This window comes from Lagenorhynchus albirostris, chromosome 7, assembly GCF_949774975.1.
Source record: "Lagenorhynchus albirostris chromosome 7, mLagAlb1.1, whole genome shotgun sequence".
Lineage (NCBI taxonomy): Eukaryota > Metazoa > Chordata > Mammalia > Artiodactyla > Delphinidae > Lagenorhynchus > Lagenorhynchus albirostris.
In genome coordinates, this window is record NC_083101.1 from 43,937,756 (window position 1) to 43,959,124 (window position 21,369).

The 21,369-nt window shown below is 39.7% G+C and overlaps 1 protein-coding gene across 1 annotated transcript in view; it reads right to left on the reverse strand.

Moving 5' to 3' along the window:
• The window catches only part of PCSK5 (proprotein convertase subtilisin/kexin type 5), a 316,125-nt gene that overhangs the window by 21,756 nt on the left and 273,000 nt on the right, over window positions 1-21,369 (reverse strand). The window contains exons 13-16 of the mRNA XM_060154957.1: window positions 14,918-15,054; window positions 6,662-6,805; window positions 2,541-2,643; window positions 782-975 (exon numbers count right to left, since the gene is read on the reverse strand). Of these exons, the coding sequence (XP_060010940.1) occupies window positions 782-975; window positions 2,541-2,643; window positions 6,662-6,805; window positions 14,918-15,054 (578 nt within the window). The remainder of the gene's footprint in view (window positions 1-781; window positions 976-2,540; window positions 2,644-6,661; window positions 6,806-14,917; window positions 15,055-21,369) is intronic.

A 21,369-nucleotide genomic window follows, 5' to 3' on the forward strand; every position in this document is an offset into this window, starting at 1 on the left:
AGGGGCCTGCTTCCTTTGCGTAGTGCGCAGAAAAGGGCAGGCCCGGCTGCTATCCTTATAAGGTTGGCCCATGGCTGACATCTGGGAAGTTGGATTTTATGAAGTTTCCCGCCACCCTGATAAGAGTGGCTCATGGAGCCTAGACAGTTTGTACAAACAATGTGGTTTGCGTTGAATACCAGCTTTCCTTCTAGGAGTCTGGAATTTTGGTATGTGCCAGGTACAGGGTGCCTTCATAACCAGACCCTAACAACAACCCCGGGTCCTGAGACTCCAGGGAGGTTCCCCGGTAGATGGAGACATTTCATACATGTTGTCACAAACTGTTGCTGGGGGAATGAAACGTATCCTGTGTCACTCCATTGGATGAAAACTCTTGAAAACTTGCACCTGGTTTCCTCCAGACTCTGTCCCATGTGCCTTTTCCCTTTGCTGATTTTACTCTGTACCCTTTTACTGTAATAAGTCATAATTGTGAGTTCACGAGTACAATGATATACTGAGTCTTGTGGGTCCTCCTAGCAAGTCACTGCTTCAAGGGGTCCTCGGGCTCATCCCCAGATTCAGTTAGTTATAGGCATTTTTACATAAATTATTTTTTTGCAAATTTTTCTACAAATTCATTTTCACAAAACAATTGTAAAGTGTTCTCTTAGAAACTGCCTAGATCCTGTTTGATGTTAAGGCCCAGATTTCATGGAGGAGGACTATCCCTCCCAAGATCAATCAAGTGAAAACCTTACATTTCCTCTCTAAAAACCAAATTTTGGAATCGACTCACTGGTGTCCTGATACGATCCATCAGGGCAGTGAGTGACACAACTGTTCGTTTCCTCATTCAGGAAGTATCCATATTTACAGGACAGGCACTGCTCCCCATGGCTCCCAAAGCAGGACTCGCAGTTGGGGGCACACTTTCTGCATCGCTTCTTGTCAGCGTGGTAGTGGCCAGAGGGGCAGCTGGAGACGCAGACCCTGCGTTGTGGAATGATAAGAAGGAAGGGCAGTGTCACCAGAGATTCAGTCCTGAGTGAGTGAGGTGCTGAGCACACAGCTGCCCTCACTCTCAAAATCCTCTTGAACCACGATGGCAACACCACATCCAAAGGGCCAAATTCTGTTGGTTAAAGCCTTCTCCTATGTAGGGTGCTGACGTAGCACTGCAGTTACATAATACCAAGTCCACCAAGTAAGGCATGTCTTGGTCCAAACCATCTTCCAGTTCGGGTCTAGCTCTTTAAAGGGGATGATGGTTAGAAACTGAGTCTCAACAAGAAGGTTGTGCTGTTGGGTTGAAGGGAAAACATGTGCAAACCATGATTTTATGCAAAAAGGCCCTAATAAGGGGTTACTTCTATTGTTGTGTTTGTCATATGACTCCTGTGTGTATGGGTGGTGAGGGTGATGGTGGTTGTATGCTACTGTCTAAATTAATATAAATATATTTAGGGAGTTCCCTAGTGGTTAGGATTCCGGGCTTTCACTGCTGTGGCCTGGGTTCAGTCCCTGGTTGGGGAACTGAGATCCTGCAAGCTGTGCGGTGTGGCCAAAAAAAAAAAAAAAAAAAAAAAATTTAAATTTATGTTGTTTATGATAAAAAAATGACTACCTTGCTTGCCCATAACTGAAGGTCTGGGCTTTATGTATTCATTTAACAAGTACTTACTGAGTACCAATTAAACATCAGGCATTTGCTAAGTCTAGGAGCTAATGATGAGAGGGGCTGAGGTAGCCAAGGGGCTTTCCCTTTAAGGAATTTATTCTTTTTAATTAAAAAAATTTTTTTAGACATTTAAAAATTTAATTTTATATTTGCTTTAAGGAATTGAAACTCCAGCATGGATGTGAGAGGAATAGGACCACGCCTGGGTGACTGGAGCATGGATGCACTGCAAGTTGGCTCCCTGTGAGTTTCCTCCTGAAAGAGGAGGGGGAGGTGGTAGGGATGTGAGAGACACGCCTGGAAGAGCACAGCCTCTGATGGGCAGTCACTGTTCCCTGGCCCTCCCTGTGGGTACATATCTGCTTGAGTCAGAAGCCAGGGGCTCAGAAGCACAGGGTCCAAGCAGGCCCGCCTCAGTGCCCAGAGTGGAGTAGTGAGAACGTGCAGGGACCAGCAGCTTTGCCACATGAAGGGCTTACACTTCGGGGAATTCGGGCAAGCATCCATTTGGCTTGTGTACTGGCATTTTCATGAAGGGCAAATGCAGCTGTGGCATCAAACATCAACGGGATAGAAAGGTCTAGAGGGGAAGACCAGGCATGTGCATAGCTAGTCCCTCCCCATCATCCTTTGAAATGTGAGAAAAGACGTTTGCAGTTTCCTAGCCTACAGGTCCATTTGATGTTTTGTAATTCAGTGTCAGTTTCACCGTTCTGAATGCTGGGACGGGGTCGGGGGGGCGGGGGGCAGCAGCATCTCTTCTGGGCTTTGGTCCTGGTGGGAGAACATGGAACACACTGCCTGTGGTGACCCTGTGGGAGCTCCCAGGAACACCAGGGGGCGTGCTTCAGGGGGTCTGATGTGGCTTCTCTCTTACCTGGTGTTGTTTTTCAGCTTGTAGTAGTAATGCAAACAGTCATTGCAGTGGTCCGGTCCTGGCCCATCACAGCCTACCTCACTGCACTCAGGGTCACAGGGACCTTCCAAAAGAAATCAGAACAACACTTGGAAAAAATGATTTTAAAGCAGGTAAGCTTTACCTTGAATTATAAATAGGTATTTTTCTCCCTTAGGCAGTGAGAGTTTTCTTCAAGAGTTTCTAATGCAGTGAGGTGGAGTAATGTTCAATGTGGCTGTAAGCCCAGAGTGAACTCTTGACTTTTTTGGGGAAAACCTGAATTACCTAAGTATCAAGCATGTAAATCCTAGTCAGGGCCTGGTCTTCAAAGCGCACATATGGTTGCCTTGTGGGAGAAGACAATAATTCAGAATTCAAAAGAACAATGCCACTGCAGCCACTAGAAAAAAACTGATGGCAATTAAATATGCATAATGATAAAAATGTCGGATAGAAGAATGAGAATTTAAGCTGTTGACAGAAAGGAAAAAAGGGTTGTTATTCAATGCCCTGACCAGATGGTCTCTCTCATCCGAGGTCATTAAAGCCACTGAGCACCTCTGAGATACTGGAGCCAGCAAGAAACGTCATTATGGCATCTGGCCAACTTTATCCGCATCTCACTTTGGATTACAAAGCAGGTACTTCAGGCGCAGATAATAGATTTAAAATTGCATCCTACCCATAGGCCAATGGGCCGCTCAACAAAAGAAAACTACACACACAGTTTAAAGATGCAAGCAAGCTTAAAGAATTCCAAACCTGGGATGAAGGTTCCTAATCTCTCTCTTGCTGTGTATTCTCTGCACAGGCAGAAAAAAAAAATGCCAGAAGGATGGAGCTACTTTGTGATTGATGAAAAGTTTTCTAATGACATGGGCTAGTTATAGATATTTTGCTTGCTTGACTAACTCCCTTTTTTCTTGTTTGCCATATTTTGAGAGATTTGGTCTCATATAATCTTGAAGCTCTTTCCCATTGAAAACTCATATGATTTTAACTAGCAATAAACATGGTGCATGAAATGCACAAAAAGTAAGTCAAGGGTACCAGAAATGTCTTGAGCCAAATGTCTTAAGCCATACTTATTTTAATAAAAAGGACTTACTTTTGTTGAAACTTGGTCTCCTTTAGTCATTGTAGGACTATGTTCTACAGTTACTGAATTGAAACGTAAAATGGTAGAAGTGGGGAGGAATGACTTAGAGAAAAATCTAGTAGTCAAACACCGTCATTTGACAGATAAAAACGATCTTCCAAGAGTTACAGTGGCTCGTCCAGTATCATATGGCTAGGAGAGTTGGGATCAACAGAGGTCCTGCTTCTTATTCTTAGTCCAGGTCTCCTACTTACGGGTAGTAAATCATGACCTTTGGATCTGAATGGAAATGAGTTATTTCAAAATGCTGCAGACTTGAAGTATATTTCTGATTAATCATGAGTCATTTGACAGCACTGTTTATCTCTATTTTCCCAAAAGCCTTAAAACTGATCTTTAAATTCCACAGCTAGTGCAACTTGGAACATTTTAGCTGACTGCTATGGTACATGAGGAGAGAGTGTCTCTGCTGTGTAAGGGTTGACGTGCACCCGGCTGTGGGTCCCACAGTCCCTGGAATTCAATGAAACAGTACAGAGATCTGGTTATGATAATGACATCTGTGCCTCTAGAGAGGCTGACTTCTTAATGAAGGTGAAAATCACAGCTCCAAAGAAAAGGAATCATGGGTGGCCCTAAATTTTCACTGGATGATTTCTACAATTAAAACATCCCAAACCACTTATTCTTGATATGTGCCAAAGAGCTGTGTACGGCAAGTTCACATGCTGTGCTGTTTCTTTCATAATCTTAAACTGTCCCAGATGCAATTTAGCATTGTAGGTTTCTGGGTAATAATGAAATAATTGTCTTTGTTCTCTCACAAGCACCAATGTGGACATTTTGGAGATGTAGTGAGAAAAACCACAAAGATATATAACTGTTCAGAATTTTAACATTACCAAAATTTGAATTGGAAACATACCATAAGGCACATAGTAATGTATTACTATTATACTCTATTTATGTTTTTAGATATACTTTCTCCTATCAGAGAAGACAGAATGGTTTGCTGGTTATAACATCAGTAGTAACGTTATAAGCTCAAAGCAAAATAAGACAAAAACTGAACACAATCTAGTTCTGGTTAGCTCAATTGGTCTGAATTCTCTAAGCTTATTATTGACACAGGGATACCACCTATTTAGAATGAAAGGAACCAAATGCATATTTATTTAAAATACTCTGTTAAAGTGATTAATGAAAAAGGATCTTAGAGAGCTGAGCTGTAAGAAAAAAAAAGTTCCTGTCCAAAGGTATGTTAAACTGCTATTTACGAACAGTTCTCCATTAGGAGAAGCTTTGTTCATTAAGTGTTATATATGATAGCCCAGAAGGACTGAATGCTGCTGGAAGTGGTAGCCAATGCAACAAGACAGGAATCAGAAATACACTGGGAAAGAGAAAAAATAATTTGCAGATGATATGGCTACAGTACCTAACTGCCCCAGAAAATCAACTCTAAAACATACAAATTAATAAAGTTAAGCAAAATGGCCAGATGTAAGATAGATAAACACACAATAGCCAACAGATATCCCTGATACCAGCATATAATAGTTAGAAAATATGGAATATTTTCCACTACAGTAGCAACAAGACCTAAAATACTCAGAAATAACACTAACAAGAATAACACTACACAAAATCAAAAGATTTCAGTAAAATGGGATACGGTCTATGTTTTGGATGGAAAGACTCTATATTGTAAAAACAGTTCTTCCCATGAGATTGCATGTAAATTCAAACTAAATTTCAATGAGATTTTTAAAGGGGGATTTAAGAATTGCTATGAGAACAACAAGTAGACGTTCAACAGATATTAAAATACAGTGTGGGTGCTACTGGATCAAGAATTATTAGATTGGTAAATCGGAAAAGATGGTACCAGAAGAGACCTGGTATAAGAACTTACCATACTGTTATAAAGGAAACATCCTAAACTAATAAAAGAAAGGATGGCAACTCAGTTATTGATGTTAGTCTGTTTGGAAAATAAAGACAGAACTTCACAATATATATTAAAAATCAAAGATTACAAAAAAATAATCCATGTGAATATTTAGCAGATTTTAAAGAAGAAACATTCTGTAAAAAAGAAATTACAAATGTTATCTGAAACGATAAACTCTGCTCTCCAATTTTCTTTTTCTCTCAGAACAACACAAAACAAAAAGTACGTTTCGGAAGCAAGTGGTAACAGAGAAAATGTTTTCAGCGAATATGAGACAATGAGAGAGTCACTAACATACAAAGAGTTTTTATAAATAAGAAAATTGCTGCCACTTTGAATAGAAAAGTGAGTAAAAGACATATTTCATTCAGAGAACACAAAGGAAAAAATGTTTAGATTTACTAGCAATCAAAGCTATAAAAATTTAAACATGTTCTTTTCTTTCTTTTTTACTTTTTTCTTTCCACTCAATGCTGGCAGGAATGAGTGTAGTAAACACTCACACAGTGGTCACAGTGCAGACTGGTATATCTTGTCTGGAAAGCAACATGACAAATCATATCCAAGCCCTAAAACTGATGATTCCCTTTGCTGCAGTAATTCTTAGAACTCTATTTTAAAGACATAGTCAAAGATATAGTCAAAAACTGATAATGGTATTCATTGAAACCTTATTTAAAATAGTCTAAAACTCTAAGCAAACTACACATCCCAGGTTATGGATTAAATATATTACAACAGGATGGACTATTATGCTGCCTTTTAAATATGTGTTCTAAGGATACTTGACAACAGGGAAATATGCTCTTAATGATAACCTTTAATGGAAAAAAAAAGAATATGAATGTTCTATATACAGTGTGATTTTAGCTTTGAAGAAAAAAACATGAATATTTGAATACTTGAATGTACACATACCAATATCTAAGGGATAGAAAGGAAGATGGAATAAAATCTCTCAGGATATGAGTAGAGGTTTATCTCTTTGGGGGAATGATGCATGAGTTTTCTTTCCTTAGCCTGCCTCCCCATTGGAAGCCAGCTCACCTGCATAATCCTCTGTCCCATAGTCATCAGTGGGGTCTTCAACGCGGCTATACCGGACACGTTCCACTTTAGGAAACTCATTGGTGGGTGAGTATGGCTGCACGGAGGTGCCATAGAGGACCAAAGACCATTCTTTCAATTTACCTTGGGAAACAATGAAAGCATATCATGACCAAACATTCCCTCTTCAGCTTCATAATTTCTTTAATTCCTTCTCACTGAGGAAAAAGCAAGAGTAGGAGAATTGTGGGAAACAGATTCATATGAATCACTGCATCAGATACAGGGCTAGAAATGCATTTTCCAACGCTTGCAGAGTTAACTGTTTAATAATTCACATACCACGTATTTACTGAGCACCAAACGTAGGATACACCTTAATTGAATCAGCATTTTGTGTGTGTGTGAGAAACAAACACATCTCAGATTTCTGGATCAAGGGCTGAGTTTCAAATTATGGATATTTAAGAGAATCCCAGGATTTTACAGAAGGCCTTCTTTTTCTAGGTATAAAGGTCTTACATAAATTAAAAAAAACTGTTGGCATTATCTGACTTGTTTATCAAAAAAAGATGAAAACAACTACTTTGTTCCACCTGAAATGTTAAGAGTACATCACTACATTATCCTGTAGACACGTGCTGGCCAATGATAGCCACTAGATCCATTTGGATGTTTCCGTTTAAATTAACTAAAATTTAAAACTTCAGTTCCTCAGTTAGACCACATTTCAAGTACTCAGTAGCCATATGTGGCTGGTGGCTGCTACGATGAACAGCACAGATACAGGAAGCATTTCTACCACTGGCAGAATGTTCTACTAGGCAGTGCTGTCATACAGCATTTTCTGGTCAAGGGTGCTTGGAGATGTGAGGGAAGTGTTTTACCTCCTTTGGATGTAGGCTTTCAGGGAACATTTGCTTTAGTTAATCCTTATTTATAAATTTATTTCTTAGCTTTATAAAACTAAAGTCTTTAATGCAAAAAGTAAACGAACAGAAAACAACTGTCTCCTGGCCATTAAGCTTAATTTGGTTCTTTTTTTATATGAATCTTAAATAAAAGTTATTAAGACAAAACCATTAAAAACGTGGAAATATGCTGGCAGGAAGGTAGGATACCCCTCCCCCCACCTTAGATCTCCTCCTCACCTTGGCCTAATAGAGAGAATCCAGGCAAGGTTAGGGTTGGGCTCTGTCACAGCCCAGAGAGGGATGAATTTCAGGTGTCTGCTAATTCATCTATCAGCAACTATAATCACCATCAAATTGATGCTTATTTTCTATAAGTGCTTACTATACGCTAAGTAAGTTTTATTCCATTCAGTGGTCTCAACAACTGGGAAATAGGTACTTGTATTCCCAATATGTAGATGAGGAAACTGAGGCACAGAGGTTGGTAACTTTCCCAAGGGCAGTAAGAGGACAGACTGATATCAAACTCTATCTGGGGGTTCTGATTTAAGATGGTAATATAGGAAGATCCCGAATTCACTGCTTTCCATAAACTTGCTGAATCTGTAGCCACATATGGAACAATTTCCTCTGGGAAAAAACCCCCAAACTAACTGAGTGGCTCCTACGCATCAGGCAAACAAGAAAACCCCAGGTCAAAATGGGTAGGAGAGGCTTAGATGCATCTTACCATAAACCCCACCCCCCAGTGCTACAACCCACAATCGAGAGGGGACTCAAAAACCCCCAGCTTCTCCCCGAGGAGTGAAAGGTTTGAGCACCACATTGGGTACCAAAACTTTTAAGACCGACACCTGAGAGATGAGCCCCCAAACCATGTAGCTTTGAAACCCAAAGGGCCTTGGGTCCACAAGACCCATAAGACCGTAGTGAACTGAGCAGTTCTTAAAGAGCTCACCTGCGTGGACTCTCACTCCAGGGTGCTGTGCAGAGGCAGTCGACTGAAAAGCACCCAGACTTTCCATGAAAAAGGCTTATTTGCTTATCTTAAAGCACTGGCCGAGGGTCAGGCATCTAATTTAACATACAGAAAAGGGCCTGCTGAATACTGTCCTAACATGGAGGCTCACTGGAGCCATCTGGTTCTCCCTTGGCCTGCTCCAGCTTGCTGGTACGAACAAGAAAGGGGCTTGTACTCTCAGCTGGCACCTAGGGGACACCTCTAGGTTGCTGGCTCTGGTGGCCAGTGTGGCTTAGGCTCATGGGTCCCCTAGGACTCTGAACAAAAGTGACAAACCTTTAGGTAGCCTCACCAAGAAGAAGAGAGAGAAGACTCAAAATCAGAAATGAAAGAGGAGACATTTTAACTGATACCAGAGAATTACAAAGGATCTTAAAAGGCTACTGTCAGCAATTATACCCAACAAATTGGAGGACCTATAAGAAATGGATAAATTCCTAGAAGCATACACTCTACCAAGACTGAATCGTGAAGAAATTGAAGATCTGAACAGACCAATTACTATAAGGATCAGTAATCAAAAACTTCCCAACAAAGGAATGTCCAGGATTAGACACCTTCACTGGTGAATTCTACCAAACAGTTAAAGAAGAATTAATACCAATCCTTCTCAAGCTCTTCCAAAAAATAGAATAGGAAGGAATACGTCCAAACTCATTTTATGAGGCCAGTAGTACCCTGATATCAAAACCAGACAAGGTTTCCACAAGAAAAGAAAATCCCTGATAAACATAGATGCAAAAATCCTCGACAAAATGTTAACAAACTGAATGCAACAATACATTAAAAGGATCATACATCATGATCAAATGGGATTTATTCCAGGGATGAAAGGATGTTTCGGCATATGTAAATCAATATGATTTGACACAGTAACAAAATGAAGGGTAAAACTCATGTAATTATCTCAATAGATGCAAAAAAGCATTGACAAAATCCAACGTCCATTTATGATAAAGACTCTCAACAAAGTGGTTATAGAGGGAACATATATCAGCATAATAAATCAGGAACAAGGATGTAGGCAGGAAAAAGAAAAGGCATCCAAGTTGGAAAGGAAGAGGTAAAACTGTTACTATTATATATAGACTCCACCAAAAAACTTAGAACTAAGCAACAGATTCAGAAAAGTTTCAAGATACAAAATCAGTATACAGAAATCTGTTGCATTTCTTTACACTAATGATGAACTACCAGAGAAATTAAGAAAGCAATCCTATTTACAACTGCATCAAAAGAATAAAATACCTAGGAATAAATTTAACCAAGAAAGTGAGAGATCTGTACACTGAAAACTATAAGAAATTGATGAAATAAATTGAAGGCACAAATAAATGGAAAGATATTCCATGCTCATAAATTAGAAGAATATTGTAAAGATGTCCATACTACCCAAAGCAATCTACAGATTCAATGTAATCCCTAGGAAAATTCCAAAGGCATTTTTCACAGAAATAGAACAAACAAGCCTAAAATTTTTATGGACCCACAAAACACCCCAAATAGCCAAAGCAATCTTGAGGAAGAAGAACAAATCTGGAGGTATCATGTGCTATGATTTCAAACTATACTACAAAGCTATAATAATCGAAACAGTATGGTATTGACATAAAAACAGACACATAAATGAATGAAACAGAATAGCAAACCCAGAAATAAACCCACACATACAGGGTCAATTGATTTATGACAAAGGAGCCAAGAATATACAATGGGGAAAAGGCAGTCTTCAAGAAATGGTGTTAGAAAAACTGGACCACTATCTAACACCATACACAAAAAACTAACTCATAATGGCTTAAAGATTTGAATGTAAGACCCGAAACCATAAAACCTCTAGAAGAAAACCTAGGTGGTAAACTCCTTGACACTGATCTTGGGAATGATTTTTTTGTATTTGACGACAAAAGCAAAGGGAACAAATGCAAAAATAAATAAGTGGGACTACATCAAACTATAGAGCTTCTGCACAGCAAAGGAAACCATCAACTAAATGAAAAGGTAACCTATGGAAACTATTTGCAAATCATATATCTGGTAAGGGGTTAATATCCAAAATATGTAAAGATCTCACACAACTCAATAGCAGAAAAATAATCTGATTAAAACACGGGCAGAGGATCTAAATAAACATTTTTCAAATGAATACATACAGATGGCCAACATGAAAAGGCACTCAGCATCACTAATCATCAGGGAAATGCAAATCAAAACCACAATGAGCTATTACCTTACACCTGTTAGAATGACTATTATCAAAAAAACAAATATTGGTGAGGATGTGGAGAAAAGGGAACCCTTGTGCACTGTTGGGGGGAATGTAAATTGGTGCAGCCACTATAGAAAACAGTAGGGAGGTTCCTCAAAAAATTAAAAATAGAACTACCATATGATCCAGCAATTCCACTTCTGGGTATCTATCTGAAAAACAAAAGAAAAACACTAACTCTTAAAGTTACATGTACCCACATGTTCACTGCAGCATTATTTACAATAGCCAAAACAAGGAAGCAACCCAAATGTCGACTGACGGATGAATGGGTAAAGAAAATATATGTGTATATACATGTGTACACACACTCACACACACACACACACACACACACAATATTACTGGGCCACAAAAAGGGAATCTTGCCTTGTGTGAAAACATGGATGGACCTTCCTAAGTTGAAGTCAGACAGAAAGACAAATACTGTATGATCTCACTTACATGTGAAGTCTTAAAAAAATAAAATACAGAAAGTAAAAGACAGAAATCATAGATGCACAGAAGACTGGTGGTTGCCAAAGGCAGGGGGTAGGTAGGGGTGGGTGAAATAGGTGAAGGGGGTCAAAAGATACAAAGTTCCAGTTAAAAAACATATAAGTCCTGAGGATGTAATGTACAGCATGGTGAGTATAGTTAATAGTAGTGTACTGTATATTTCAAAGTTGTTAAAACAGTGTATCTTAAAAATTCTCATCACAAGAAAAAAAATTTTGTAACTATGTGAGGTGATGGATGTTAACTAGACTTACTGTGGTGATCATTTCACAATATATACAAATATCAAATCATATAGTTGTACACCTGAAACGAATATTTCAATTATCCTTCAATTAAAAAAAATTATGTATCCAAATCTTGCATTCTTAAACTATTATATAATTCTGCCTTCCTTGCCATTTCTAGGAGTTTAGGAACTTGAAGTTTAAAAATGAACATATTCTGGGCCACATTCATTGTTTTCTGACATCTGCATTGGGCCAGCACACTGGTTTATATTTGGTTTGACCTCTGCCAGGTTTTCTTTGGACTCACTTGTTAATGGCTATCCTATTCATAATTAGGGTGTTGTTCAGTCTCAAAATTTCAAGTAGTGTCAAGAAATGAATGACTACCTGAAATTAATGACCAATCTGACTGCCGTTAGGTAGCAATGCAAAAGAGAACCTATTTTCCATATGGCATCTCTCAAGTGCACACATGGAACACATAATACAAGGACACTATGTCAGTTACTCTAAAACCTGGTCCATTTAACTTAAGATGATTTTATCTAAAAGTTTACCCTTGTAAATGTTTAAAGAGTGTTGACTCATAACTGATTATTTCCCTTGGTGCCATTTCTGAAGTACATCATAAGCCCGCTGGGCAGTTTCTCTCTTTATTTTTCACTTATTATGTAATTTTATTTCCTTAGGATCTCTGCCACAATTCACATCAAACGCTGCCATATTTGGGCCGTCACTTTTTCCCTCCCCTATCACTTTTCCATTTGCTAAATTCTATAGCAGACTTTGCAATAGATACTTCAACATCTTGTGAAAAATAGCAGTGTAAATGCAGAATGAGAAAAAATCCATTCTACTTGCTAACACTTAGATGCAATCTGCCCAGGACAGCAAACCCAAGATAGATTTAATATGCAATGAAACAAAAACAACAACAAAAATGCCTCCAAAAATCCTTAGTATGTGTTTTAATAATAAGCAAATGGGAAGAAATAATATACACATATAAACTCAGTTTAGAGCCAGGAACCTCCATACTTGGGAATGATTCTACCATTTAATTGGGCTAGAAGATTCTATGTCTCCAACTGAATTTCGAGTAGCTTACTAAAGAAACCCCTCATTTAATTAGAGGACTGTACACCATAGGAACAATGATAGAAACACACAAACACACAGAGAAAAGTAAAAGTCCCTTTTCAAAGTTGTGTCTAATTCCGAACTGAAAGGTTGGTTGAAGAAAGGATACCCGGAGACCATGTGTTTCTATTAAAGCCTCTTGACCCCAAGCTGTATAGCATTAGGGTATCTCTCTTCTGACACAAAAGAACATCTCTAAGATGACTGGAGGTGACTGGGGTTAAACGCAAACATTTAAACAGTATAAGGAGAAGCCAGTGATATGAAATGGACAACTCTACATGATCTGGAATACTGCAGAGAGCTTTTAACACAGATAATCACAGTAAACTCTGGATAGACTCTGAACTCCTTGAGGGCAGGGAGATTTATGTTGGCCTCTCATGCTTGCACACCAACCCCAGGTCTACCATTAGTATGCCCCTAGGGGCAGTCTATGCTTGTGGGGAGGAGCATTTTATCAAAGAGTCACTTTTATAAGTGTCTTAAATTATCAATAGATAATGCACCCTTTATGTCTGTACCCTAGGCTGTACCCCTGTTGGTACACAACTGCCACGTTTGGACAGTGTTTATTTCTCTGGGATCTCTTGAGATATAACAGCCCTGTAGTGACACATGCTGATGGATCTCCTGGGAGCTGCCCTTTGGTCAGGGCAGCCCAGTCCAGTCACCATGCCTGCCATTGCCCCTGAGCGCCATGACACAGCACATCTCCACAGCATGAGCAGTAAGCCTGGCCTGAAAAGAAGAGGGAAGGAGAGAGGAAGGTCCTGGGAACTAACTAGATTAGGAACAAGTGAAGGTTGTCTAGAAACCAGGGTCTAGTTTATCTGAAGGTTTTCTATCAACTCTGCCTTATTGGCAAATATCTGATTTCTGAATAAAACCTTGGCAACCATTACATCCATGGTGCATGCTGGAAGTGAGCTGGACCCAGATACTCTTTCACACAACTTTTATCCTGATTCATTGGGACCTTGCCACCATGCTGGTTTTGATTTCCCTGAATATGGAACCACTGTGGCAACACAGATGAACCACATCATGGAATAAGGGAAAAGAGATGGCTAAACTGCGTGCAGAAAATAAATGGATCTCTCAGAATGAGTAACTTTCCCTGACTGGTGGGCAAAAGAGCGGCAAATGTACGGTTCACGCCTGCGTTCTGCTGTTTGCTTCTTTTGCCCGATGCAACCCACGGTATCCGAATGAATCACACCCTTACAGTTAATTACAGAATGTTGGGTTAAATTATTCTGTGATGAGGAGAGGACTTAGAATTAGATGGCAGTCCTAAAACTGCCCTCAAGCCTGGTCCTTCTGCAGATGGACTGGACAGAGCATTGAGACGCATAAACTTATTAGACGATGGAAGATGGGTCCACAGCTGGGTGGGAGGCTGGGGTAGTTATCAAACAGATCACCTGTTACTGAGCCAGGTACTACTTAGGGCTCCATCACAGGCAACACAGGCTGCTGCAAAAATACTGTTCAACCTCCCATCTCATGCTGCATTTGTACTTTTCCTTATTTTATGTTACAAACAAGGTTCATACGTTAGCAAGAAGAGGGAAATAGGCCATGTGCGGCAACAGAGTCAGACCACCTGAAAGGAACTCTATTAACATCATTCATTTCCATGTTTTACGTATCAGGAAAGTTTTCTCTTTACTTAGCTCCTGGGCTCACAAAGGGCAGAATCCTATCATGCATTCTCTTTAGTGGTAACCAGTTTAGCTGGCATAGGCCAGGCTCAATGTCTTGTCTGCACTGAAAATTAAATTGAAAGTAAACTCAGAAAAAAGATAGTCAAGGGAACTTGTCTCCTCTTATGACCATGCAATTTACCCATTGTAGGTGGACAAGGCTGGCTTGTTTATTGACAAAGAAAGTAAGGGAAGCTGGTTAGAGATATGGACCATATATTATGAAATATCAATGAATAGCTGTCATGTTTCATCTTGTACTTATATCTAAATACTTATTCTTGAATTCGTATCCTTAAATTACTACTTTTCTAATGGTGATCTTGAGAATTGGAGTACAGGAAGACAACTCAAAGCACAGGATCATATGATAAAGGATAAAATTGATATGTGAATGTGAAACACATTCCTTGGCCAGAACATACTCCATCATTTTTCTGTGCAATAAATCAAATTAGAGAAAGGGAGTTCCTACCTGGAGTCTTGAAGTTCCTCAGCTGAGAGGGAGTGTCATAAACTTCCAGGATCCAGTCACCAGCAGCTCGTTCTCCCCAGCAGTGAATGGTCATGAACTCCCAATTTTTAAATCCTTCCATGGAATGATCAAAAAGCCTGAGAGAGAACCATAAAACATTGTTTTTGTACGTTATTTAAAATCTAGCGAGTGTCAAGTCAAGACCACGATCACTGATCTCTCTGTATCTATCAGCATGTTCAGCTCAACCCTGGAGGTTGTCTTCATCCTGGGCATCACCGATTAGTAGACCCAAATATATGCATATCATTGTTCTACCAGAGGGAAACAGGCATGGGGCTGGCTGTCCAGTAACAAATCTGGGAGGGATAATGATGTGGGTATCAGGGAACCTAGGCTAGGACGCTACTCACAAGCCTGGTAGTACCAAGAGTTGATGATGTGGAGAAACTGAAGCTCTCTTACAGTGCTGATGGAAACGCAAAATGGTGCAGCTGCTTTGAACAACAGTTTGACAATTCTTACCATATGACGAAACAATACCCCCCCGCCCCGCCAGATATTTACCCAAGAGAAGTGAAGACATACGTCCACACAAAGAACTCCACCTGAAGGCTCACAGCAGCTTTATTCATAATCATCAAAAACTGTTAGCAATTCAGATGTCCATCGACTGGTGAATGGGTAAACAAATTATGGTATATTCACAGAATGAAATACTACCTAGTAATAAAAACTGTTGAACTGCTAATAACTGCAACAACATGAATGAATTTTGAAGGCATTAAGCTAAGTGGAAGAAGTCAGACACAACAGATCATGCACTATCTGATTCAATTTATATGACATTCTAGAAAATACTACTTAAACAGAAACAGATTAGTGGCTGTCAGGGGCTAGGAGGTAGGAAGCAGGGGCATGGTAGAAGTTTTGGGAATGAAGGAACTGTTTTATACCTTGAAAATAATGGCTGGTTATGCAACTATATATATTTGTCAAAACTTATTATTCACATTAAAAAGTGAATTGTATGTAAATTACTCCTCAATGAAAAACCATGCCCATTCATCTTATCCAGTTCAGGGAGTCATGCCTGGAACTGCAGCCTAAATTCTGCCCTTCCAGCCCTTCTAATAATTTTCTAAGTTCCTAATTCCCTGTATGAAATCTCTTCCTGCTTGAAATCACTGGAATTACTTCTGTTTTCTGTGAAGTAATCCTGAGGGATACAAAATATAAAGAAAAATAAAGAGAATCCGAATCAAGAATCAAGAGATGTCAATAGATATGTATAAAATAGATATGGATAAGGCTAGCATATGAAGAAGCAGGCATATTATTTACATAGGCGTGTGACGGAGATTTGACTATCTGAAGAAATATCCAAAAGATTTCTATAGAGATGGGACCCAGAAAGTAGAAGATGAAAGATGGGGCAAGAGAAAAAAAAAATTTTAAGTACCTAAAAAACATTATATACATCTATTATTTTTGTTGGGGCAAACAGAGAGGGAAAAGCATCTCTAGCATTGTCTTAGGAGCAACCGCGTCCAATTACTGGGACATATCTGTCCTTCAGTGCAGACAAATACAAAGGTCATGACAAGTGGATGTTGACAGCTATTTAAGACATACAATCACCTCTCCTTGCTTTACTTTCCTGTTCACCAAGGAAACTGGTGGTTATCATTTGAACTTCCATGTGCATCTTCCCATTGGGAGAAAATGCACCCTTCTAAAAACAAAAATAACCAGTCTAATCTCATTATAACTTAATACATTACAATTCTGATTTTTTAAAGTGTTCTATCAATGTGTTTGAGGCTCCCTCTAAAATGCCAGCTGGATTCTGAAGCTGGAGGGTTAGGGGACGTAACTAGGGACCGTGTTAGGTAAATGGCTGACACTCGGCAGCTTTCCCTGGAGAAAAGCAATAAACAGGAAAATCACCTGTTGCATACTCCTGAGGTCTTGGAAGAAGAAAAATAAAAAGTATTTAGCAACATTCTCCAAGTGTCCCACGGTCAGAAAATTGAGAAAAGGCTGAGTCAAAGTTGAACAGATCTCTTTACTGGAGAACACTGCAGATCTTTGGAATATTCAAATATGTTTTGTTAATCTCCATATGGGGTTAATGGGGGGCAGTGATTTTCAAACCTTATATGGACAGGAAGGCCTTTTTCTTTTTTTAGAATATCTGTATACTAACCTGTATAACCTGTATACAGGTTACTAACCTGTATACCTGTATACTAACCTGTATACCTGTATACAGGTTACTGTGTACCTGTATACTGTATACCTGTATACTGTATACCTGTATACTATATACCTGTATACTGTATACCTGTATACAGTAACCTGTATACCTGTATACTAACCTGTATACAGGTTACTAACCTGTATAACCTGTATAACCTGTATACAGGTTACTTCTGAACCAAAGGGTGCGGCATTTCAACGAGGACCATATTAGATCTGGCAGCTTTCCCTCATGATAACGGGGATGGAAACAGTGGCTCCTTACATGAATGTCTTCCCACTGAAAATGATCTTCGATAGATTATGGATGGTACATACATCCAGGAGATCTTACAATCCACGCACTACCACAATAGGGCTTGTTTCACAAGTTTGTGGCTTGAAACTGGACTTGGCCAGGAAGAAATTGTTGGGTCATTATAAACACAATTGACTTACCTACTGGGTCCTTCATGTAAAACCCAGAAAGTGTGTGTTGGGTGAAAACGAGACACAGAGGTAGGGAAGGAGGAACCTTTTCAAATGGTACTTCCTGCCAGAGGGACGTTACTGAAGTGAATATTGTGACACAGAAATGGATGGAGGCAGAAAATTGGTCTAGAACCACTTCTTAGCCCAACAGTTCTAATTTCAGTTCCAATTCGTTGAGGCTGTTGTGCCATTTGAGGGCACTGAAGCGACAGCTTGTCACGTAATACCTTTCCAAGAGTGTCAAACTGAAAAGCAATTCCCAAACAGTTTAGACAGAACATTTGGCTCACGGCCTCATGTCCAAAAACTACAAAGGAGACTTGAGGCTGCCATCACATGAGGGGCAGTCTTGTTTCCACAACCTCAGCCAACTTTTAATTACTCATGGGTCAGTTATTTATTTGAGTGCTGGATTAGCAGACCCTATGTTTCTTCCCTTACACCCTTTCCTCTCCACCTGTGAAAATCATTCCATTGCTATCAATCATTTTAAAATCACATTTGGAACGAAAATTAAATATAAACTAGGTACCCAGAAGAACTATCCATAATCACCATTCAAATAAGTGTTTCAAAGCCCGAATGTAAACAGGCTTTGTCTATCTGGCTGAGTGGTTCCCAGCCCGGCCTCTTCACTTTATGCAGAGCTGGAATGCTCATTAGTTTCATGTGGACATAAAAGTTGAGGAGAGGAATTAAAATGCAGCCAAACACGATCACTGCATTTTGCTAAAAGAGTTGACGGGGAGAGAAATAGACACTGATTGTTATTGTTGTTTCAACTAGCTGGGCATTGACTTTTCTAATCCCCACCCTTTTATTTTTACTCTGATTCAGTACTTAAAACTATTCGCTATTTTTCGTATTGTACTATTTAAAAACCCTGCATCATCTGCATATAACAAAAGGTAATGTAGGTAGTAGACGAGATTTGTGTTGCAAAGAACATACTCGCTCCAACCAAGTGTCAAATCACTGGACAGCGCTAAAGAGATTCTAATTGTGTGGTCTTCGTTTATCAACTAAAAAGTCCAGTGCCCTGTCTGAACGTCTGTGCTGTGCCAACAGCGAAGAAAAGAGACACATGCCAACATTATTAGTGTGGATCAAATATCAATAAAGCAGGGCCAGTGTGCTGAAAGCTGGAGTACATTAACTCCATACCCGTGTCCACATCTCCTATTGCAGTGAAACCCTGTTCTGTCAACTTGACTTCATAATCATGTGCTCAATGAAATATGCATGCAGGGGCACAAATCATGTATCCAGCTATTAAAACGGTGCCCACAGCCCTACCCCTGTGAGCGGTTTTCAATTACTTTGATGAAGACTGGTAGGAAGGACTGCCATTAAATGTAGTACGTCCTTTTGAGGAATTAACTCAGGAAATAACTCATATAATTACTGTAAGCTTTCTTTCCCCCTTTCACCTAAAGAGTCTAGCCAATGTGTCAAGGCTACAACATGCTTCTCTGATGTTATGGCAACTAAATAACAAGACATTTTGTAAGTACTGACAGCTATGTGTTATCATATAATTATTTCTCAAACTGTAAATGGATCTTAATTTCAGAATCATCCACGACTACACAGACAGTATTTGTGTTCACCACAGAATTAGACATTAAGCCAATATTTTGGAAGTTTTCTTTTGGTTCTCTTTTTTGATTTTTAATATTTTTAGTGCTTCATCACAATTTAACCTAAAGCTGATAGAATGCTTAAAGCCCTCATTTGGCTTAGTTGTAACTGAGCTTCTGATTTTCTTTAGATGTTCGGCTTTTGTAAGTTGTAAATAATTTGCTTCTGAAACGGTAACTTAAAACACACTATTAAGTTTTTCTCTCTCTTCTAATCTAAATCGCTTCTTTAAGAAAGGTTGAGAGAAAGGTACTGGTTCTAGAGGTCTGGAATACCTAAAAAGGTGAGTTTTCTAAAAAACTTTCAACGTGCACATTCTTACTAACTTACCAACCCCGAAAGGCATTCCTTCTTGTGGGTACACGATGTAAGTGCTTAATCGTCTTGAAGATATATTCTTTCATAGTAGATGGCTTTTATCTAAATATCTGTTTTACATTATAAACTCCTTTGTAAATGACTTTCACAGCACCCAGCAGCATACCGCTCACAAGTTTTTTGATGACATGAAAATAAGAAGAATGTGTTTGAAAAAGCTGGGTGATCTTTTAAATCGGTGCCATTTAAAAGTCTGGTCTGTGGATGGGCAGCTTCAACATCACCTGGGAGCTTATTAGAAATGCAAATTCTCGGGCCTCACCTAGACCTTTAGAATCAACCTCTCTGGGAGAGACCTGGCCAGCTGTGTGTGATAGTCACTCACCAGGTGCTTTGAAAGGCACTGCATAAAGAAGGGTTAGCACTTACAAGTGCTTACTATGCTAGGAGCTTGCTGTACGTTATTCAGTACTTGTAACAACCCTGTGAGGCAGATACTACTATGTCTGTTTTCTAGATGAAAGAATCACTTTTCCAAAGTCGAACGTAAAAATGGGTGAAATCAAGACAACCCCAGCTCTAAGCTCCAAAGGCTGTACCTTCTCTTGAATAAAGGAAGAGGGTTATTCTTATGGTGAGGCCTTACTGGAATGTAAAACTTCCACAGCAAAAGTGTAATTCTGCAAGTCACACATCCATTTATACAGCAGGACACTTTACAAAATGTCAGTAGTCTGTCATTGAACATTTGGGCAGGGACAAAAATATTCAAATAGAAACACCAGTTAAACACAGTTAATTATAGAACCCTATAGGTTGTGCAGACGAGAAAGTGTACCTTCTTTCTACTTAAGACCATAATTAGAAGCAGAGATACTCATCTGTAATCAAATTTAGAAAGGGAGGCGAAGTTTCAGCTTTCAGTCAGAGGCCAAAATTTGGAACAGAGAGCCAATACAGCTAAACTAAATCGAAAACTCAATGAATTGGGGAAAGGGGGTGTATTTAGGGGAAGAAAAAAAAAGCCAGGTTTTCATAATTCTAACAAATGCAGCTGAAGGAAGAATCTGATGGGATAAGCTTTTTGTTGGAAAATATGTAGGCAAGCAGAATTTGAACATGTGGTCGTATAAAGGCTTACATCTAGAGTTGCTCTTGTATCTGTTTTAAAGGGACCCAAGCCCACCTGATTGCCCCTACCCATGCCAGATCCCCACAGTCCCCCTAGAAGGAAAGCATTTGTGTCGATTATTCAGTTTGTTTTTTTGTTAGGCAGGGTGAACAGGCCAGAAGGAGGAGCAGAAGGGTGGGAAGACAGGAGAAAACAAAGGGAAGAGAAGGCACTAACTGTCCATTCCAGGATGCCTCTGTTTACTCGGGGCTCCCACCCACTAAACCATCAACCTGGCCTGCCACGGGGGCGGGGGGGTGGAGGGGTTGCCTGCTGGGCTAATGGGGCATGCAGCTCGAGCTCGACTAGCTGAACGCTGCTGAGTGCCTTCCAGGGCTCAGCACCTGCAGATGCTCGGGTAGACCGTGCTTCCTGGAACAGCTGTTCTCCACAGGAGTTCCAGCCAGTGCCCGGCAGCCAGGACAGGGAAGCACTGAGGGGCTCCAGACGGCCCACACTGACAACATCTTCAACGACCTCGCTGAAAACCAGTTCCCTAGGAATTGTCATGGTGAGGGCATAAGCAATGTTGAAGACACTCCTTACTGAAAAGTTTAGGAAAATGTGGACTTCTGGAAAGCTGACCATG